This window comes from Oncorhynchus clarkii, chromosome 19 (genome assembly GCF_045791955.1).
Source record: "Oncorhynchus clarkii lewisi isolate Uvic-CL-2024 chromosome 19, UVic_Ocla_1.0, whole genome shotgun sequence".
Lineage (NCBI taxonomy): Eukaryota > Metazoa > Chordata > Actinopteri > Salmoniformes > Salmonidae > Oncorhynchus > Oncorhynchus clarkii.
In genome coordinates this window covers 1,554,002-1,576,967 of record NC_092165.1, presented here as the reverse complement: position 1 = coordinate 1,576,967, position 22,966 = coordinate 1,554,002, and the positions used below count along the sequence as shown (strand labels likewise).

The window sequence follows — 22,966 nt, the reverse complement described above, 5'->3', positions numbered from 1 at the left end:
TATAACTGACTAGGTACCCCCCTTTCAGTCCAACACATTTCAGTTGTATAACTGACTAGGTAGTTGAACACATTCAGGTTGTATAACTGACTAGGTACCCCCCTTTCAGTCCAATACATTCAGGTTGTATAACTAACTAGTTACCCCCCTTTCAGTCCAATACATTCAGGTTGTATAACTGACTAAGTACCCCCCTTTCAGTCCAACACATTCAGGTTGTATAACTGACTAGGTACCCCCCTTTCAGTCCAATACATTCAGGTTGTATAACTGACTAGGTACCCCCCTTTCAGTCCAACACATTTCAGTTGTATAACTGACTAGGTAGTTGAATACATTCAGGTTGTAAAACTGACTAGGTAGTTGAACACATTCAGGTTGTATAACTGACTAGGTAGTTGAATACATTCAGGTTGTATAACTGACTAGGTACCCCCCTTTCAGTCCAATACATTCAGGTTGTATAACTGACTAGGTACCCCCCTTTCAGTCCAATACATTCAGGTTGTATAACTGACTAGGTACCCCCCTTTCAGTCCAATACATTCAGGTTGTATGACTGACTAGGTACCCCCCTTTCAGTCCAATACATTCAGGTTGTAAAACTGACTAGGTAGTTGAACACATTCAGGTTGTATAACTGACTAGGTAGTTGAATACATTCAGGTTGTATAACTGACTAGGTACCCCCCTTTCAGTCCAATACATTCAGGTTGTATAACTGACTAGGTACCCCCCTTTCAGTCCAACACATTCAGGTTGTATAACTGACTAGGTAGTTGAATACATTCAGGTTGTATAACTGACTAGGTAGTTGAACACATTCAGGTTGTATAACTGACTAGGTACCCCCCTTTCAGTCCAATACATTCAGGTTGTATAACTGACTAGTTACCCCCCTTTCAGTCCAATACATTCAGGTTGTATAACTGACTAGGTACCCCCCTTTCAGTCCAATACATTCAGGTTGTATAACTGACTAGGTAGTTGAACACATTCAGGTTGTATAACTAACTAGGTACCCCCCTTTCAGTCCAACACATTCAGGTTGTATAACTGACTAGGTAACCCCATTTCAGTCCAATACATTCAGGTTGTATAACTGACTAGGTACCCCCCTTTCAGTCCAACACATTCAGGTTGTATAACTGACTAGGTACCCCCCTTTCAGTCCAACACATTCAGGTTGTATAACTGACTAGGTACCCCCCTTTCAGTCCAATACATTCAGGTTGTATAACTGACTAGGTACCCCCCTTTCAGTCTTTACATTCAGGTTGTATAACTGACTAGGTACCCCCCTTTTAGTCCAATACATTCAGGTTGTATAACTGACTAGGTACCCCCCTTTCAGTCCAATACATTCAGGTTGTATAACTGACTAGGTACCCCCCTTTCAGTCCAACACATTCAGGTTGTATAACTGACTAGGTACCCCCCTTTCAGTCCAATACATTCAGGTTGTATAACTGACTAGGTACCCCCCTTTTAGTCCAATACATTCAGGTTGTATAACTGACTAGGTACCCCCCTTTCAGTCCAATACATTCAGGTTGTATGACTGACTAGGTACCCCCCTTTCAGTCCAATACATTCAGGTTGTAAAACTGACTAGGTAGTTGAACACATTCAGGTTGTATAACTGACTAGGTAGTTGAATACATTCAGGTTGTATAACTGACTAGGTACCCCCCTTTCAGTCCAATACATTCAGGTTGTATAACTGACTAGGTACCCCCCTTTCAGTCCAACACATTCAGGTTGTATAACTGACTAGGTAGTTGAATACATTCAGGTTGTATAACTGACTAGGTAGTTGAACACATTCAGGTTGTATAACTGACTAGGTACCCCCCTTTCAGTCCAATACATTCAGGTTGTATAACTGACTAGTTACCCCCCTTTCAGTCCAATACATTCAGGTTGTATAACTGACTAGGTACCCCCCTTTCAGTCCAATACATTCAGGTTGTATAACTGACTAGGTAGTTGAACACATTCAGGTTGTATAACTAACTAGGTACCCCCCTTTCAGTCCAACACATTCAGGTTGTATAACTGACTAGGTAACCCCATTTCAGTCCAATACATTCAGGTTGTATAACTGACTAGGTACCCCCCTTTCAGTCCAACACATTCAGGTTGTATAACTGACTAGGTACCCCCCTTTCAGTCCAACACATTCAGGTTGTATAACTGACTAGGTACCCCCCTTTCAGTCCAATACATTCAGGTTGTATAACTGACTAGGTACCCCCCTTTCAGTCTTTACATTCAGGTTGTATAACTGACTAGGTACCCCCCTTTTAGTCCAATACATTCAGGTTGTATAACTGACTAGGTACCCCCCTTTCAGTCCAATACATTCAGGTTGTATAACTGACTAGGTACCCCCCTTTCAGTCTTTACATTCAGGTTGTATAACTGACTAGGTACCCCCCTTTTAGTCCAATACATTCAGGTTGTATAACTGACTAGGTACCCCCCTTTTAGTCCAATACATTCAGGTTGTATAACTGACTAGGTACCCCCCTTTTAGTCCAATACATTCAGGTTGTATAACTGACTAGGTACCCCCCTTTCAGTCCAATACATTCAGGTTGTATAACTGACTAGGTACCCCCCTTTTAGTCCAATACATTCAGGTTGTATAACTGACTAGGTCCCCCCCTTTCAGTCCAATACATTCAGGTTGTATAACTGACTAGGTAGTTGAATACATTCAGGTTGTATAACTGACTAGGTCCCCCCCTTTCAGTCCAACACATTCAGGTTGTATAACTGACTAGGTACCCCCTTTCAGTCCAATACATTCAGGTTGTATAACTGACTAGGTAGTTGAACACATTCAGGTTGTATAACTGACTAGTTACCCCCCTTTCAGTCTAATAAATTCAGGTTGTAAATCTGACTAGGTAGTTGAACACATTCAGGTTGTATAACTGACTAGGTACCCTCCTTTCAGTCCAATACATTCAGGTTGTAAATCTGACTAGGTAGTTGAACACATTCAGGTTGTATAACTGACTAGGTACCCTCCTTTCAGTCCAATACATTCAGGTTGTATAACTGACTAGGTCCCCCCCTTTCAGTCCAATACATTCAGGTTGTATAACTGACTAGGTAGTTGAATACATTCAGGTTGTATAACTGACTAGGTAGTTGAACACATTCAGGTTGTATAACTGACTAGGTAGTTGAACACATTCAGGTTGTATAACTGACTAGGTAGTTGAACACATTCAGGTTGTATAACTGACTAGGTACCCCCCTTTCAGTCCAATACATTCAGGTTGTATAACTGACTAGTTACCCCCCTTTCAGTCCAATACATTCAGGTTGTATAACTGACTAGGTAGTTGAACACATTCAGGTTGTATAACTGACTAGGTACCCCCCTTTCAGTCCAATACATTCAGGTTGTATAACTGACTAGGTAGTTGAACACATTCAGGTTGTATAACTGACTAGGTAGTTGAACACATTCAGGTTGTATAACTGACTAGGTAGTTGAACACATTCAGGTTGTATAACTGACTAGGTAGTTGAACACATTCAGGTTGTATAACTGACTAGGTAGTTGAACACATTCAGGTTGTATAACTGACTAGTTACCCCCCTTTCAGTCCAACACATTCAGGTTGTATAACTGACTAGGTACCCCCCTTTCAGTCCAATACATTCAGGTTGTATAACTGACTAGGTACCCCCCTTTCAGTCCAATACATTCAGGTTGTATAACTGACTAGGTAGTTGAACACATTCAGGTTGTATAACTGACTAGGTAGTTGAACACATTCAGGTTGTATAACTGACTAGGTAGTTGAACACATTCAGGTTGTATAACTGACTAGGTACCCCCCTTTCAGTCCAACACATTCAGGTTGTATAACTGACTAGGTAGTTGAACACATTCAGGTTGTATAACTGACTAGGTAGTTGAACACATTCAGGTTGTATAACTGACTAGGTACCCCCCTTTCAGTCCAATACATTCAGGTTGTATAACTGACTAGGTACCCCCCTTTCAGTCCAACACATTCAGGTTGTATAACTGACTAGGTACCCCCCTTTCAGTCCAACACATTCAGGTTGTATAACTGACTAGGTAGTTGAACACATTCAGGTTGTATAACTGACTAGGTCCCCCCCTTTCAGTCCAACACATTCAGGTTGTATAACTGACTAGGTACCCCCCTTTCAGTCCAATACATTCAGGTTGTATAACTGACTAGGTAGTTGAACACATTCAGGTTGTATAACTGACTAGGTACCCCCCTTTCAGTCCAATACATTCAGGGTTGTATAACTAACTAGTTACCCCCCTTTCTCTAACTCAGTAAAATCAATGACATTTTGTTCAGTATAGATATGGTAGTTTGTCAATGTTGGATTTGTTTTCATCTTCTTTGTGGGTCTGAGGGAAATATGTGTCTCTAGTATGGTCATACATTGGGCAGGAGGTTAGGAAGTGCAGCTCAGTTTCCACCTCATTTTGTGGGTCTGAGGGAAATATGTCTCTCTAATATGGTCATACATTGGGCAGGAGGTTAGGAAGTGCATATCAGTTTCCACCTCATTTTGTGGGCAGTGTTGCACATAGCCTGTCTTCTCTTGAGAGCCAGGTCTGTCTACGGTGGTCTTTCTCAATAGCAAGGCTATGCTCACTGAGTCTGTTCTTTATTTTGGGTCAGCGTGTCTCTCTGTGTCTGTCGTCTCCACCTGGTCCTCCTCAGTAAGACTGTTTATTCTGTCTATGATGGACACACTCACTGTTCTCTCTGTCTTTCTCTCGCTCTCTCTCTCTCTCTCTGTCTCTCTGTCTCTCTGTCTCTCTGTCTCTCTGTCTTTCTGTCTCTCTCTGTCTCTCTCTGTCTCTCTCTCTCTGTCTTTCTCTCTCTCTCTCTCTGTCTCTGTCTGTCTCTCTCTCTGTCTCTCTCTCTGTCTCTCTCTCTGTCTCTCTCTGTCTCTCTCTCTCTGTCTCTCTCTCTGTCTCTCTCTCTGTCTCTCTGTTGCTCTCGCGCTCTCTGTGTCTGTCTCTCCCTCTCAGTGGTGATGTGAAGTCCCACCTGGTCCTCCTCAGTAAGACAGCTGATTCTATCTGTGATGGAGACCTGGTGGACAGACAGATACGTTCCAAACAGGCCTGGTCTCTACTGCCCACACAGGTAACACACATACACACACAGGTAACACACAGGTAAAACACACACACAGGTAACACACAGGTAAAACACACACACAGGTAACACACACACCTGAGGCTCCACAGGGAAAATCAAATGTTTGCTAACCTTCCTTTTTGTGTTTTAACGTTGGTCTGAGACGGTGTGTCTGTTTGTGGTTTAAACTGTGTCTGTGTGTGTGTGTGTCTGTGTGTGTGTGTGTGTGTGTGTGTGTGTGTGTGTGTGTGTGTGTGTGTGTGTGTGTGTGTGTGTGTGTGTGTGTGTGTGTGTGTGTGTGTGTGTGTGTGTGTGTGTGTGTGTGTGTGTGTGTGTGTGTGTGTGTGTGTGTGTGTGTGTGTGTGTGTGTGTGTGTGTGTGTGTGGGTGTGTGTGTGGGTGTGTGTGTGTGTGTGTGTCAGGCCATCTATTCCAGTGTGTTACCAGGAGAGTTGATGAGTGGTTTAAACTGTGTGTGTGTGTGTGTCAGGCCATCTATTCCAGTGTGTTACCAGGAGAGTTGATGAGTGGTTATATGAACTGCTTCCCCTCGTTTCCCTCCTGGCTGGGAAAGTTCTCCTCCGGCAATAAACACTCCCGGATCATTCAGGAGCTGGCCTCTCACATGAGCCTCAGGTAAGGACACACACACACACACACACACACACACACACACACACACACACAGAGTCTGTTTACATGCACAGTAATAATTAGATATCAAACTGATTATGGCATAATTAAGGCGGATTATCCCATTATTCATGTCACACACCTTACTGTGATTAATTACACACCTTACTGTGATTAATTACACACCTTACTGTGATTAATCCTAAATTGGTAGATTAAAACACCTGGTGATCTGAGCCATCTTTTAAAAGTTATCAGGGCATGTAAAACAATTTAATCGGCGTTCCGGCGAGGTGTAATTTATCTGAGCGTTCGTGCCGCTCATCAGTTTAGCGAGACTCGATCTTGTACGGCGTTGCGTGAAGTTGTCCCGTAGTCAGAAATCGGAGAAGTATTCTGAGAAACAACATGGTCGCTGTGGTAGAAGCGAAAAAAGTCCCATCATGCAGTCTGATTTCAGGATTATTAGGGGGAAATCCTCCTCCTTCTTGCAAAAGTTAACGTTTTAAATGTAATTATTATATTAATCTGATGTTTTCATGTAACTGATACACACCGGCTGATCTGGGGTGTATTCATTAGTTACTTAATGTTTTACAACACGTTTTCTATTGAACATACCTCCCTCTCTCCCCCTTCTACCTCTCCACTCCCTCTCTCTCTCCCCTCCTCCCTCTCTCTCTCCCCTCCTCCCTCTCTCTCTCCCCTCCTCCCTCTCTCTCTCCCCTCCTCCCTCTCTCCTCCATATTTTACCTCTCCCTCCCCTTCTACCTCTCCACTCCTCCCTCTCTCTCCCCCTTCATCCTCCCTCCCTCTCTCTCCTCCATATTTTACCTCTCCCTCCCCTTCTCCCTCTCTCTCTCCCCTTCTCCCTCTCTCTCTCTCCCCTCCTCCCTCTCTCTCTCCCCTCCTCCCTCTCTCTCTCCCCTCCTCCCTCTCTCTCTCCCCTTCTCCCTCTCTCTCCCCTCCTCCCTCTCTCTCTCCCCTCCTCCCTCTCTCTCTCCCCTCCTCCCCCTCTCTCTCTCCCCTCCTCCCTCTCTCTCTCCCCTTCTCCTCTCTCTCCCCTCCTCCCTCTCTCTCTCCCCTCCTCCCCCTCTCTCTATCTCCTCTTCTCTCCTTCCTCTCCCTCCCCTCCTCCTCCTCTCTCCTCTAGGACATTAAGTAGCAGACAGGCAGTGAGCCTGGACTACCTCCCGTACCTCCGCATGGCCCTGTTGTGTCCTCTTCAGAGGCAGGGGGCGGAGGGGGCCGGTCAGGCCGTCCAGCTGTTAGACGACTACCACCTGGTCAGAGAGGATGTGGACAGCCTCATGGAGATCAGCCTCTGGGGGGGGCAGCCTGACCCCTACGCTAAACTAGACCCCAAGGTCAGAGGACGGGGACGGGTGTAATAATGGTGTTAATCTGATTGTAATAATGGCGTTATTGTTCATCTAATCTGTGATTGTAATAATGGTGTTATTGTTAATCTGATCTGTGAATTTAATGGTGTTAATCTAATCTGTGATTGTAATAATGGTGTTATTGTTAATCTAATCTGATTGTAATAATGGTGTCAGACTGGTTGTAATAATGGTGTTAATCAGATTGTAATAATGGTGTTATTGTTAATCTAATCTGTGATTGTAATAATGGTGTTAATCTGATTGTAATAATGGTGTTATTGTTAATCTAATCTGTGATTGTAATAATGGTGTTAATCTGATTGTAATAATGGTGTTATTGTTAATCTGATCTGTTAATGTAATAATGGTGTTAATCTGATTGTAATAATGGTGTTCTTGTTAATCTGATCTGTGATTGTAATAATCATGTCAATCTAATCTGTGATTGTAATAATGGTGTTATTGTTAATCTGATCTGTGATTGTAATAATGGTGTTACTCTAATCTGTGATTGTAATAATGGTGTTAATCTGATTGTAATAATGGTGTTATTGTTAATCTAATCTGTGATTGTAATAATCATGTTAATCTAATCTGTGATTGTAATAATGGTGTTAATCTGATTGTAATAATGGTGTTATTGTTAATCTAATCTGTGATTGTAATAATGGTGTTATTGTTAACCTAATCTGTGATTGTAATAATGGTGTTACTGTTCATCTAATCTGTGATTGTAATAATCATGTTAATCTAATCTGTGATTGTAATAATGGTGTTATTGTTAATCTAATCTGATTGTAATAATGGTGTCAGACTGGTTGTAATAATGGTGTTGTTAATCTAATCTGTGATTGTAATAATGGTGTTACTGTTAATCTAATCTGTGATTGTAATAATGGTGTTATTGTTAACCTAATCTGTGATTGTAATAATGGTGCTACTGTTAATCTAATCTGTGATTGTAATAATGGTGTTAATCTAATCTGTGATTGTAACCATGGTGTTATTGTTAATCTAATCTGTGATTGTAACCATGGTGTTATTGTTAATCTAATCTGTGATTGTAATAATGGTGTTATTGTTAATCTAATCTGTGATTGTAACCATGGTGTTAATATAATCTGTGATTGTAATAATGGTGTTATTGTTCATCTAATCTGTGATTGTAATAATGGTGTTATTGTTAATCTAATCTGTGATTGTAACCATGGTGTTAATCTAATCTGTGATTGTAATAATGGTGTTATTGTTAATCTAATCTGTGATTGTAACCATGGTGTTAATCTAATCTGTGATTGTAACCATGGTGTTAATCTAATCTGTGATTGTAATAATGGTGTTAATCTGATCTGTGATTGTAATAATGGTGTTATTGTTCATCTAATCTGTGATTGTAATAATTGTGTTAATCTGATCTGTGCCCAGGTGAAATCAGCGTTCACGAGGGCCTATAACCGGGAGACCCACCTGACACCGTACTCCCTCCAACCAATCAAGAAGGGCCGTCGTGGCGGGGGAGTGGAGGCAGAACCGGGAGGAGAAGGGCAAGAGGAACAGCCTGAGGAAGAGGAGGAGGAGGAAGGTGTTGCAGCTGACGCCATGATCAAAGTAAGGAGGAAACACACTTCTCGACGCCCCCCTCCTCCCCCTCCCCCCACTTTTCTGAAATCATTTACAATTTTTATTTGTTTCAATTTATTGGAGAAGAAAGGATGAATTCTTGAATGGTCGGCGGCCATCTTCTCCGGTGGTTATAAACGGTCTACTGTGGCATCGATATGAGTCAGAAACATTCATTCTAGGGCGTCTCAATTTACTACAACGTGTAAATGGGATCATTTTGGTTATAAAGTCTAGTCTCGTCCAAAACCCGAATTTGGTAAGTCGTGACTTGAGGGTTTGTTTTTTTATTTATTTATTTAACCAGGTATTTATTTTTATTTTATTTCTCCTTTATAAATATAAAATAAACACTTTATATATCGGAGATGTTTATTTAATGTATTTCTCCGTTATTTAACCAGGTCGGCCAGTTGATAACAAGTTCTCATTTATAACTGCGACCCAGACCAAGATAAAGCAAAGCAGTTTGACACAAACAACGACACAGAGTTACACATGGAATAAAACAAACGTACAGTCAATAATACAGTAGAACAAAAGAAAACCAAAGTCTATATACCCTGGGGCGTCAGGGTAGCCTAGTGGTTAGAGCGTTGGACTAGTAACCGGAAGGTTGCAAGTTCAAACCCCCGAGCTGACAACCTGTCGTTCTGCCCCTGAACAGGCAGTTTAACCCACTAGGCCGTCATTGAAAACAAGAATTTGTTCTTAACTAGTTAAGTAATGGTAAAATGTGCAAAATGTGTGCAAATTAGGTCAAATAAATAGGCCATGGTGGCAAAGTAATTACAATATAGCAATTAAACACTGGAGTGGTAGATGTGCAGAAGATGAATGTGCAAGTAGAGATACTGGTGCAAAATAGCAAGATAAATAAATACCAGTATGAGGATGAGAGATAGATAGATGGGCTATTTATAGATGGGCTATGTACAGGTGCAGTGATCTGTGAGTTCCTCTGACAGCTGGTGCTTAAAGCTAGTGAGGGAGATATGAGTCTCCAACTTCAGAGATTTTTGCCGTTTGTTCCAGTCAGCGGCAGCAGAGAACTGGAAGGAAAGGCGAACAAAGGAGGAATTGGCTTTGGGGAGTGACCAGTGAGATATACCTGTTTGAGCGCGTGCTACGGGTGTGTGCTGCTATGGTGACCAGCGAGCTGAGATTAGGGCGGGGCTTTACCTAGCAGAGACTTGATTAGTGACTTGACTTGTTTTGATTACAATCACACTTTACCTGTTAACATGTGGTTGCACTGTGTTGTCTGGTAGCACTGTGTTGTCTGGTAGCACTGTGTTGTCTGGTAGCACTGTGTTGTCTGGTAGCACTGTGTTGTCTGGTAGCACTGTGTTGTCTAGTAGCACTGTGTTGTCTAGTGGCACTGTGTTGTCTGGTAGCACTGTGTTGTCTGGTAGCACTGTGTTGTCTGGTAGCACTGTGTTGTCTGGTAGCACTGTGTTGTCTGGTAGCACTGTGTTGTCTGGTAGCACTGTGTTGTCTGGTAGCACTGTGTTGTCTAGGTAGCACTGTGTTGTCTGGTAGCACTGTGTTGTCAGGTAGCACTGTGTTGTCTGGTAGCACTGTGTTGTCTGGTAGCACTGTGTTGTCTGGTAGCACTGTGTTGTCTGGTAGCACTGTGTTGTCTGGTAGCACTGTGTTGTCTGGTAGCACTGTGTTGTCTGGTAGCACTGTGTTGTCTGGTAGCACTGTGTTGTCTGGTAGCACTGTGTTGTCTGGTAGCACTGTGTTGTCTGGTAGCACTGTGTTGTCTGGTAGCACTGTGTTGTCTGGTAGCACTGTGTTGTCTGGTAGCACTGTGTTGTCTGGTAGCACTGTGTTGTCTGGTAGCACTGTGTTGTCTGGTAGCACTGTGTTGTCTGGTAGCACTGTGTTGTCTGGTAGCACTGTGTTGTCTGGTAGCACTGTGTTGTCTGGTAGCACTGTGTTGTCTGGTAGCACTGTGTTGTCTGGTAGCACTGTGTTGTCTGGTAGCACTGTGTGGTCTGGTAGCACTGTGTTGTCTGGTAGCACTGTGTTGTCTGGTAGCACTGTGTTGTCTGGTAGCACTGTGTGGTCTGGTAGCACTGTGTTGTCTGGTAGCACTGTGTTGTCTGGTAGCACTGTGTTGTCTGGTAGCACTGTGTTGTCTGGTAGCACTGTGTTGTCTGGTAGCACTGTGTTGTCTGGTAGCACTGTGTTGTCTGGTAGCACTGTGTTGTCTGGTAGCACTGTGTTGTCTGGTAGCACTGTGTTGTCTGGTAGCACTGTGTTGTCTGGTAGCACTGTGTTGTCTAGTAGCACTGTGTTGTCTGGTAGCACTGTGTGGTCTGGTAGCACTGTGTTGTCTGGTAGCACTGTGTTGTCTGGTAGCACTGTGTTGTCTGGTAGCACTGTGTTGTCTGGTAGCACTGTGTTGTCTGGTAGCACTGTGTTGTCTGGTAGCACTGTGTGGTCTGGTAGCACTGTGTGGTCTGGTAGCACTGTGTGGTCTGGTAGCACTGTGTTGTCTGGTAGCACTGTGTGGTCTGGTAGCACTGTGTGGTCTGGTAGCACTGTGTTGTCTGGTAGCACTGTGTTGTCTGGTAGCACTGTGTGGTCTGGTAGCACTGTGTTGTCTGGTAGCACTGTGTGGTCTGGTAGCACTGTGTTGTCTGGTAGCACTGTGTGGTCTGGTAGCACTGTGTTGTCTGGTAGCACTGTGTTGTCTGGTAGCACTGTGTGGTCTGGTAGCACTGTGTGGTCTGGTAGCACTGTGTGGTCTGGTAGCACTGTGTTGTCTGGTAGCACTGTGTGGTCTGGTAGCACTGTGTGGTCTGGTAGCACTGTGTTGTCTGGTAGCACTGTGTTGTCTGGTAGCACTGTGTTGTCTGGTAGCACTGTGTTGTCTGGTAGCACTGTGTTGTCTGGTAGCACTGTGTTGTCTGGTAGCACTGTGTTGTCTGGTAGCACTGTGTTGTCTGGTAGCACTGTGTTGTCTGGTAGCACTGTGTTGTCTGGTAGCACTGTGTTGTCTGGTAGCACTGTGTTGTCTGGTAGCACTGTGTTGTCTGGTAGCACTGTGTTGTCTGGTAGCACTGTGTTGTCTGGTAGCACTGTGTTGTCTGGTAGCACTGTGTTGTCTGGTAGCACTGTGTTGTCTGGTAGCACTGTGTTGTCTGGTAGCACTGTGTTGTCTGGTAGCACTGTGTTGTCTGGTAGCACTGTGTTGTCTGGTAGCACTGTGTTGTCTGGTAGCACTGTGTTGTCTAGTAGCACTGTGTTGTCTGGTAGCACTGTGTGGTCTGGTAGCACTGTGTTGTCTGGTAGCACTGTGTTGTCTGGTAGCACTGTGTTGTCTGGTAGCACTGTGTGGTCTGGTAGCACTGTGTTGTCTGGTAGCACTGTGTTGTCTGGTAGCACTGTGTTGTCTGGTAGCACTGTGTTGTCTGGTAGCACTGTGTTGTCTGGTAGCACTGTGTTGTCTGGTAGCACTGTGTTGTCTGGTAGCACTGTGTTGTCTGGTAGCACTGTGTTGTCTGGTAGCACTGTGTTGTCTGGTAGCACTGTGTTGTCTGGTAGCACTGTGTGGTCTGGTAGCACTGTGTTGTCTGGTAGCACTGTGTTGTCTGGTAGCACTGTGTTGTCTGGTAGCACTGTGTTGTCTGGTAGCACTGTGTTGTCTGGTAGCACTGTGTTGTCTGGTAGCACTGTGTTGTCTGGTAGCACTGTGTTGTCTGGTAGCACTGTGTTGTCTGGTAGCACTGTGTGGTCTGGTAGCACTGTGTGGTCTGGTAGCACTGTGTTGTCTGGTAGCACTGTGTTGTCTGGTAGCACTGTGTTGTCTGGTAGCACTGTGTGGTCTGGTAGCACTGTGTTGTCTGGTAGCACTGTGTTGTCTGGTAGCACTGTGTTGTCTGGTAGCACTGTGTTGTCTGGTAGCACTGTGTTGTCTGGTAGCACTGTGTTGTCTGGTAGCACTGTGTTGTCTGGTAGCACTGTGTTGTCTGGTAGCACTGTGTTGTCTGGTAGCACTGTGTTGTCTGGTAGCACTGTGTGGTCTGGTAGCACTGTGTTGTCTGGTAGCACTGTGTTGTCTGGTAGCACTGTGTTGTCTGGTAGCACTGTGTTGTCTGGTAGCACTGTGTTGTCTGGTAGCACTGTGTTGTCTGGTAGCACTGTGTTGTCTGGTAGCACTGTGTTGTCTGGTAGCACTGTGTTGTCTGGTAGCACTGTGTTGTCTGGTAGCACTGTGTGGTCTGGTAGCACTGTGTGGTCTGGTAGCACTGTGTTGTCTGGTAGCACTGTGTTGTCTGGTAGCACTGTGTTGTCTGGTAGCACTGTGTGGTCTGGTAGCACTGTGTTGTCTGGTAGCACTGTGTTGTCTGGTAGCACTGTGTTGTCTGGTAGCACTGTGTTGTCTGGTAGCACTGTGTTGTCTGGTAGCACTGTGTTGTCTGGTAGCACTGTGTGGTCTGGTAGCACTGTGTGGTCTGGTAGCACTGTGTTGTCTGGTAGCACTGTGTTGTCTGGTAGCACTGTGTTGTCTGGTAGCACTGTGTTGTCTGGTAGCACTGTGTTGTCTGGTAGCACTGTGTTGTCTGGTAGCACTGTGTTGTCTGGTAGCACTGTGTTGTCTGGTAGCACTGTGTGGTCTGGTAGCACTGTGTGGTCTGGTAGCACTGTGTTGTCTGGTAGCACTGTGTTGTCTGGTAGCACTGTGTGGTCTGGTAGCACTGTGTTGTCTGGTAGCACTGTGTTGTCTGGTAGCACTGTGTTGTCTGGTAGCACTGTGTGGTCTGGTAGCACTGTGTGGTCTGGTAGCACTGTGTTGTCTGGTAGCACTGTGTTGTCTGGTAGCACTGTGTTGTCTGGTAGCACTGTGTTGTCTGGTAGCACTGTGTGGTCTGGTAGCACTGTGTTGTCTGGTAGCACTGTGTTGTCTGGTAGCACTGTGTTGTCTGGTAGCACTGTGTTGTCTGGTAGCACTGTGTGGTCTGGTAGCACTGTGTTGTCTGGTAGCACTGTGTTGTCTGGTAGCACTGTGTTGTCTGGTAGCACTGTGTGGTCTGGTAGCACTGTGTGGTCTGGTAGCACTGTGTGGTCTGGTAGCACTGTGTGGTCTGGTAGCACTGTGTGGTCTGGTAGCACTGTGTTGTCTGGTAGCACTGTGTGGTCTGGTAGCACTGTGTGGTCTGGTAGCACTGTGTTGTCTGGTAGCACTGTGTTGTCTGGTAGCACTGTGTTGTCTGGTAGCACTGTGTTGTCTGGTAGCACTGTGTTGTCTGGTAGCACTGTGTGGTCTGGTAGCACTGTGTGGTCTGGTAGCACTGTGTGGTCTGGTAGCACTGTGTTGTCTGGTAGCACTGTGTTGTCTGGTAGCACTGTGTGGTCTGGTAGCACTGTGTGGTCTGGTAGCACTGTGTGGTCTGGTAGCACTGTGTGGTCTGGTAGCACTGTGTTGTCTGGTAGCACTGTGTTGTCTGGTAGCACTGTGTTGTCTGGTAGCACTGTGTTGTCTGGTAGCACTGTGTGGTCTGGTAGCACTGTGTGGTCTGGTAGCACTGTGTGGTCTGGTAGCACTGTGTTGTCTGGTAGCACTGTGTGGTCTGGTAGCACTGTGTGGTCTGGTAGCACTGTGTTGTCTGGTAGCACTGTGTTGTCTGGTAGCACTGTGTTGTCTGGTAGCACTGTGTGGTCTGGTAGCACTGTGTTGTCTGGTAGCACTGTGTGGTCTGGTAGCACTGTGTGGTCTGGTAGCACTGTGTTGTCTGGTAGCACTGTGTGGTCTGGTAGCACTGTGTGGTCTGGTAGCACTGTGTTGTCTGGTAGCACTGTGTTGTCTGGTAGCACTGTGTGGTCTGGTAGCACTGTGTGGTCTGGTAGCACTGTGTTGTCTGGTAGCACTGTGTTGTCTGGTAGCACTGTGTTGTCTGGTAGCACTGTGTGGTCTGGTAGCACTGTGTGGTCTGGTAGCACTGTGTTGTCTGGTAGCACTGTGTTGTCTGGTAGCACTGTGTTGTCTGGTAGCACTGTGTTGTCTGGTAGCACTGTGTTGTCTGGTAGCACTGTGTTGTCTGGTAGCACTGTGTTGTCTGGTAGCACTGTGTTGTCTGGTAGCACTGTGTGGTCTGGTAGCACTGTGTTGTCTGGTAGCACTGTGTGGTCTGGTAGCACTGTGTGGTCTGGTAGCACTGTGTTGTCTGGTAGCACTGTGTTGTCTGGTAGCACTGTGTGGTCTGGTAGCACTGTGTGGTCTGGTAGCACTGTGTGGTCTGGTAGCACTGTGTTGTCTGGTAGCACTGTGTTGTCTGGTAGCACTGTGTTGTCTGGTAGCACTGTGTTGTCTGGTAGCACTGTGTGGTCTGGTAGCACTGTGTGGTCTGGTAGCACTGTGTGGTCTGGTAGCACTGTGTTGTCTGGTAGCACTGTGTGGTCTGGTAGCACTGTGTTGTCTGGTAGCACTGTGTTGTCTGGTAGCACTGTGTTGTCTGGTAGCACTGTGTGGTCTGGTAGCACTGTGTTGTCTGGTAGCACTGTGTGGTCTGGTAGCACTGTGTGGTCTGGTAGCACTGTGTTGTCTGGTAGCACTGTGTGGTCTGGTAGCACTGTGTTGTCTGGTAGCACTGTGTTGTCTGGTAGCACTGTGTGGTCTGGTAGCACTGTGTGGTCTGGTAGCACTGTGTTGTCTGGTAGCACTGTGTGGTCTGGTAGCACTGTGTGGTCTGGTAGCACTGTGTGGTCTGGTAGCACTGTGTGGTCTGGTAGCACTGTGTTGTCTGGTAGCACTGTGTTGTCTGGTAGCACTGTGTGGTCTGGTAGCACTGTGTTGTCTGGTAGCACTGTGTTGTCTGGTAGCACTGTGTTGTCTGGTAGCACTGTGTTGTCTGGTAGCACTGTGTGGTCTGGTAGCACTGTGTGGTCTGGTAGCACTGTGTGGTCTGGTAGCACTGTGTTGTCTGGTAGCACTGTGTTGTCTGGTAGCACTGTGTTGTCTGGTAGCACTGTGTGGTCTGGTAGCACTGTGTTGTCTGGTAGCACTGTGTTGTCTGCACTGACTGGGCGAGTTTGCTTTGCATGCTATGCTGGCATAGTTTAACACAAGTTCAGGGACAAGCTATGCTAGCTGCTGTCAGCTTGGCTAAACACAAGGTCACCAGTGGTCTCTTCCAGGATAACAACACCCCCCCATCCCACAGGACACCAGTGGTCTCTTCCAGGATAACAACACCCCCCCCCCCCATCCCACAGGACACCAGTGGTCTCTTCCAGGATAACAACCCCCCATCCCACAGGACACCAGTGGTCTCTTCCAGGATAACAATGCCCCTCTCCCATCCCACAGGACACCAGTGGTCTCTTCCAGGATAACAACACCCCCCCCCCCCCCCCCATCCCACAGGACACCAGTGGTCTCTTCCAGGATAACAACGCCCCCCCCCCCCCCCATCCCACAGGACACCAGTGGTCTCTTCCAGGATAACAACACCCCATCCCACAGGACACCAGTGGTCTCTTCCAGGATAACAACGCCCCCCCCCATCCCACAGGACACCAGTGGTCTCTTCCAGGATAACAATGCCCCCCTCCCATCCCACAGGACACCAGTGGTCTCTTCCAGGATAACAATGCCCCCCTCCCATCCCACAGGACACCAGTGGTCTCTTCCAGGATAACAACCCCCCTCCCCCATCCCACAGGACACCAGTGGTCTCTTCCAGGATAACAACACCCCATCCCACAGGACACCAGTGGTCTCTTCCAGGATAACAATGCCCCCCTCCCATCCCACAGGACACCAGTGGTCTCTTCCAGGATAACAACACCCCATCCCACAGGACACCAGTGGTCTCTTCCAGGATAACAATGCCCCCCCCTCCCCCCATCCCACAGGACACCAGTGGTCTCTTCCAGGATAACAATGCCCCCCTCCCATCCCACAGGACACCAGTGGTCTCTTCCAGGATAACAACCCCCCATCCCACAGGACACCAGTGGTCTCTTCCAGGATAACAATGCCCCCCTCCCATCCCACAGGACACCAGTGGTCTCTTCCAGGATAACAACCCCCCTCCCCCATCCCACAGGACACCAGTGGTCTCTTCCAGGATAACAACACCCCATCCCACAGGACACCAGTGGTCTCTTCCAGGATAACAATGCCCCCCTCCCATCCCACAGGACACCAGTGGTCTCTTCCAGGATAACAACACCCCATCCCACAGGACACCAGTGGTCTCTTCCAGGATAACAATTCCCCCCCCCCCTCCCATCCCACAGGACACCAGTGGTCTCTTCCAGGATAACTCCCCCCATCCCACAGGACACCAGTGGTCTCTTCCAGGATAACAATGCCCCCCTCCCATCCCACAGGACACCAGTGGTCTCTTCCAGGATAACAAACCCCCCCCCCCCCCATCCCACAGGACACCAGTGGTCTCTTCCAGGATAACAACACCCCATCCCACAGGACACCAGTGGTCTCTTCCAGGATAACAACACCCCATCCCACAGGACACCAGTGGTCTCTTCCAGGATAACAACCTCCCCCCGATCCCACAGGACACCAGTGGTCTCTTCCAGGATAACAACCTCCCCCCGATCCCACAGGACACCAGTGGTCTCTTCCAGGATAACAACCCCATCCCACAGGACACCAGTGGTCTCTTCCAGGATAACACCCCCCATCCCACAGGACACCAGTGGTCTCTGAATGGTGTTTGAGGAAGGTGTAAACCGTGGGCCCTGGTCAGTCACCAGATCTCCACCCAACTGAATACTTCTGGGAGATTCTGGAGCTGAGCCTGAGGTGGCGTCTTCACCAAAAACATGGACTTTCCTCGTGGAAGAATGAGGTCACATCCCTCCAGTAGAGTTCCAGACCCTTGTAGAATCCATGTCGAAGTGCATTGAAGCTGTTCTGGCTGCTGGTGACCCAACGCCCTATTAACACACTATACGTTGGGGGTTTCCTTTATCTTGGTGTTTACATTATGGTGGGGTTTCCTTTATCTTGGTATTTACATTATGTTGGAGTTTCCTTTATTTTGGCAGTTACCTGTACATACTGTATAGTGTGTACACACACACACACACACACACACACACACACACACACACACACAAACCCGTGTGTACACGCACATTCTCGTTCAGAAAGATGGACAATCCATTCCTTGGCCTGAATATAGCGCTGGTGATTTTTTTTAATCGGGTAATAACTTTACTTTTCTCTCTTTCTCTTCCTCTCCCTCCCATCTCCCCCATTTCTCCCTCCCATCTCCCCCATTTCTCCCTCCCATCTCCCCCATTTCTTCCTCCCATCTCCCCCATTTCTTCCTCCCATCTCCCCCGTTTCTCCCATGTTTCTCCCCCCTCCCCCTCTCCCCTCTCCTCCCCTGTTTCTCCCCCCTCCCTTCCCTCTCCCCCTCTCCCCTCTCCTCCCCTGTTTCCTGTTTCCCCCCCCTCCCCTCTCCTCTTTGTTTCTCCCTCTCCCCTGTTTCCCCCTCTCCCCTCTCCTCCCCTGTTTCTCCCCCCCTCCCTTCCCTCTCCTCTCTGTTTCTCCCTCTCCCCTGTTTCCCCCTCTCCCCTCTCCTCCCCTGTTCCCCCCCCTCCCCTCTCCTCTCTGTTTCTCCCTCTCCCCTGTTTCTCCTCCCCTCTCCTCCCCTGTTTCTCCCCCCCCCCTTCCCTCTCCCCTGTTTCTCCTCCCCTCTCCTCTCTGTTTCTCCCTCTCCCCTGTTTCTCCCCCCCCCTCCCTTCCCTCTCCCCTGTCCCCCCCCCTCCCCTCTCCTCTCTGTTTCTCCCGCTCCCCTGTTTCTCCCCCCTCCCCCTCTCCCCTCTCCTTCCCTGTTTCTCCCTCCACTCTCCTCTTCACAGTTGAAGAAGGCCAAACCCTCCAAGGAGCCCAAGAAGGAGAAGACAACAGCCAGGGATTCTGGGAAGGGAAAGGGCAAAGGCAAGGGCAAAGCCAGGAAGTGACCCCTAACCTCTCAGACAACAAAAAACGAACTGTACAACACCTCTTCTCTGACGTTCAGAAGAACAAACCCCTAAACGGATTGACCACCACCTACCTGGTCTTATCACCGTGGCGACCGGAGACAGAACCCTGGCTGTCTTCTTGAACCCCTTTAAACTTAGGATGTGCATCCCAAAGGGGACCCTATTCCCTATATAGTGGCACTACTTTAGACCAGAGTCCTATAGGGCCCTGGGTATAAAGTAGTGCACTACTTTAGACCAGGGCCCTATAGAACCCTATTCCCTATATAGTGCACTACTTTAGACCAGAGTCCCATAGGGCCCTGGGTATAAAGTAGTGCACTATGAAGGGTAAACCCTATTCCCTATATAGTGGCACTACTTTAGACCAGAGTCCCATAGGGCCCTGGGTATAAAGTAGTGCACTATGAAGGGTAAACCCTATTCCCTATATAGTGGCACTACTTTAGACCAGAGTCCCATAGGGCCCTGGGTATAAAGTAGTGCACTATGAAGGGTAAACCCTATTCCCTATATAGTGGCACTACTTTTGACCAGAGTCCCATAGGGCCCTGGGTATAAAGTAGTGCACTTCTTTTGACCAGAGTCCCATAGGGCCCTGGGTATAAAGTAGTGCACTATGAAGGGAATAGGGTCCCCTTTGGGACTTTACTATATCTTGTTAGCGCTGTGGATTTGGAAAGGTCTGAATGATAACTGTGTGTGTGTGTGTGTGTCATGTAAATATGTACCTTGTAGTATATAAAGATGCTGTTGCTTTCTACTGCTCATCGTAGTAGACGGGGAAACCTTTCAGGTCTAAACCGTCGAGACCAGCGGATGGATCAGTGAACGGCAGAATAGTTCTGGTGGGTTTGTTTGTTTTTGTTGTAAAGATTTTCACTGATAAATGACGCCTGTATTTACGGTATTGTGGTTGTGACGCGTTTTCTTTCTCTCTGTTGATGGTTGAAATACATTCTCTTAATCTGCATGGGTGAGGTGTTTTTAAAATGATCAATTAGTGGTGTGTGTGTGTGTGTGTGTATATGTGTGTATATATGTGTATGTGTATATATATATATATATCTCAGTACCAGTCAAAAGTTTGAGAACACCTACTCATTCAAGGGTTTTTCTTTATTTTTTTACAATTTGAGATGCACCCCTAGGAGACCAAGCTAGTCTATTGAGATGCACCCCTAGGAGACCAAGCTAGTCTATTGAGATGCACCCCTAGGAGACCAAGCTAGTCTATTGAGATGCACCCCTAGGAGACCAAGCTAGACTATTGAGATGCACCCCTAGGAGACAGAACTAGACTATTGAGATGCACCCCTAGGAGACCAAGCTAGTCTATTGAGATGCACCCCTAGGAGACCAAGCTAGTCTATTGAGATTCACCCCTAGGAGACCAAGCTAGTCTATTGAGATGCACCCCTAGGAGACCAAGCTAGTCTATTGAGATGCACCCCTAGGAGACCAAGCTAGTCTATTGAGATGCACCCCTAGGAGACCAAGCTAGTCTATTGAGATGCACCCCTAGGAGACCAAGCTAGTCTATTGAGATGCACCCCTAGGAGACCAAGCTAGTCTATTGAGATGCACCCCTAGGAGACCAAGCTAGTCTATTGAGATGCACCCCTAGGAGACAGAACTAGACTATTGAGATGCACCCCTAGGAGACCAAGCTAGTCTATTGAGATGCACCCCTAGGAGACCAAGCTAGTCTATTGAGATGCACCCCTAGGAGACCAAGCTAGTCTATTGAGATGCACCCCTAGGAGACCAAGCTAGACTATTGAGATGCACCCCTAGGAGACCAAGCTAGACTATTGAGATGCACCCCTAGGAGACCAAGCTAGTCTATTGAGATGCACCCCTAGGAGACCAAGCTAGTCTATTGAGATGCACCCCTAGGAGACCAAGCTAGACTATTGAGATGCACCCCTAGGAGACCAAGCTAGACTATTGAGATGCACCCCTAGGAGACCAAGCTAGTCTATTGAGATGCACCCCTAGGAGACCAAGCTAGACTATTGAGATGCACCCCTAGGAGACCAAGCTAGACTATTGAGATTCACCCCTAGGAGACCAAGCTAGTCTATTGAGATGCACCCCTAGGAGACCAAGCTAGACTATTGAGATTCACCCCTAGGAGACCAAGCTAGTCTATTGAGATGCACCCCTAGGAGACAGAACTAGACTATTGAGATGCACCCCTAGGAGACCAAGCTAGTCTATTGAGATGCACCCCTAGGAGACCAAGCTAGTCTATTGAGATTCACCCCTAGGAGACCAAGCTAGTCTATTGAGATGCACCCCTAGGAGACCAAGCTAGTCTATTGAGATGCACCCCTAGGAGACCAAGCTAGTCTATTGAGATGCACCCCTAGGAGACCAAGCTAGACTATTGAGATGCACCCCTAGGAGACCAAGCTAGACTATTGAGATGCACCCCTAGGAGACAGAACTAGACTATTGAGATGCACCCCTAGGAGACCAAGCTAGTCTATTGAGATGCACCCCTAGGAGACCAAGCTAGTCTATTGAGATTCACCCCTAGGAGACCAAGCTAGTCTATTGAGATGCACCCCTAGGAGACCAAGCTAGTCTATTGAGATGCACCCCTAGGAGACCAAGCTAGTCTATTGAGATGCACCCCTAGGAGACCAAGCTAGTCTATTGAGATGCACCCCTAGGAGACCAAGCTAGTCTATTGAGATGCACCCCTAGGAGACCAAGCTAGTCTATTGAGATGCACCCCTAGGAGACCAAGCTAGTCTATTGAGATGCACCCCTAGGAGACAGAACTAGACTATTGAGATGCACCCCTAGGAGACCAAGCTAGTCTATTGAGATGCACCCCTAGGAGACCAAGCTAGTCTATTGAGATGCACCCCTAGGAGACCAAGCTAGTCTATTGAGATGCACCCCTAGGAGACCAAGCTAGACTATTGAGATGCACCCCTAGGAGACCAAGCTAGACTATTGAGATGCACCCCTAGGAGACCAAGCTAGTCTATTGAGATGCACCCCTAGGAGACCAAGCTAGTCTATTGAGATGCACCCCTAGGAGACCAAGCTAGACTATTGAGATGCACCCCTAGGAGACCAAGCTAGACTATTGAGATGCACCCCTAGGAGACCAAGCTAGTCTATTGAGATGCACCCCTAGGAGACCAAGCTAGACTATTGAGATGCACCCCTAGGAGACCAAGCTAGACTATTGAGATTCACCCCTAGGAGACCAAGCTAGTCTATTGAGATGCACCCCTAGGAGACCAAGCTAGACTATTGAGATTCACCCCTAGGAGACCAAGCTAGTCTATTGAGATGCACCCCTAGGAGACCAAGCTAGTCTATTGAGATGCACCCCTAGGAGACCAAGCTAGTCTATTGAGATGCACCCCTAGGAGACCAAGCTAGTCTATTGAGATGCACCCCTAGGAGACCAAGCTAGTCTATTGAGATGCACCCCTAGGAGACCAAGCTAGTCTATTGAGATGCACCCCTAGGAGACCAAGCTAGTCTATTGAGATGCACCCCTAGGAGACCAAGCTAGACTATTGAGATGCACCCCTAGGAGACCAAGCTAGACTATTGAGATGCACCCCTAGGAGACCAAGCTAGTCTATTGAGATGCACCCCTAGGAGACCAAGCTAGACTATTGAGATGTACCCCTAGGAGACCAAGCTAGTCTATTGAGATGCACCCCTAGGAGACCAAGCTAGACTATTGAGATGCACCCCTAGGAGACCAAGCTAGACTATTGAGATGCACCCCTAGGAGACCAAGCTAGTCTATTGAGATGCACCCCTAGGAGACCAAGCTAGACTATTGAGATGCACCCCTAGGAGACCAAGCTAGACTATTGAGATGCACCCCTAGGAGACCAAGCTAGACTATTGAGATGCACCCCTAGGAGACCAAGCTAGACTATTGAGATGCACCCCTAGGAGACCAAGCTAGACTATTGAGATGCACCCCTAGGAGACCAAGCTAGACTATTGAGATGCACCCCTAGGAGACAGAACTAGACTATTGAGATGCACCCCTAGGAGACCAAGCTAGACTATTGAGATGCACCCCTAGGAGACCAAGCTAGACTATTGAGATGCACCCCTAGGAGACAGAACTAGACTATTGAGATGCACCCCTAGGAGACAGAACTAGACTATTGAGATGCACCCCTAGGAGACAGAACTA

The 22,966-nt window shown here is 47.3% G+C and overlaps 1 protein-coding gene across 4 annotated transcripts in view; it reads left to right on the top strand.

Moving 5' to 3' along the window:
• Positions 1-19,687, top strand: part of LOC139374571 (replication factor C subunit 1-like) — a 57,441-nt gene extending 37,754 nt beyond the window's left edge. Inside the window, exons 19-25 of one of the 4 annotated variants that reach the window (XR_011627689.1) lie at positions 5,051-5,168; positions 5,652-5,797; positions 6,948-7,161; positions 8,605-8,787; positions 18,652-18,999; positions 19,130-19,176; positions 19,296-19,687. Coding sequence is in view for 1 of the 4 variants with exons in the window: in XM_071115568.1 (XP_070971669.1) it covers positions 5,051-5,168; positions 5,652-5,797; positions 6,948-7,161; positions 8,605-8,787; positions 18,652-18,753 (763 nt within the window). In the remaining 3 variants the exon portion in view is untranslated. Of the gene's footprint in view, positions 1-5,050; positions 5,169-5,651; positions 5,798-6,947; positions 7,162-8,604; positions 8,788-18,651 lie in introns of all 4 variants that reach the window. The other 3 variants (XR_011627687.1, XR_011627688.1, XM_071115568.1) reach the window with 3 other exon arrangements.
• The last annotated feature ends 3,279 nt before the right edge of the window (positions 19,688-22,966 follow it).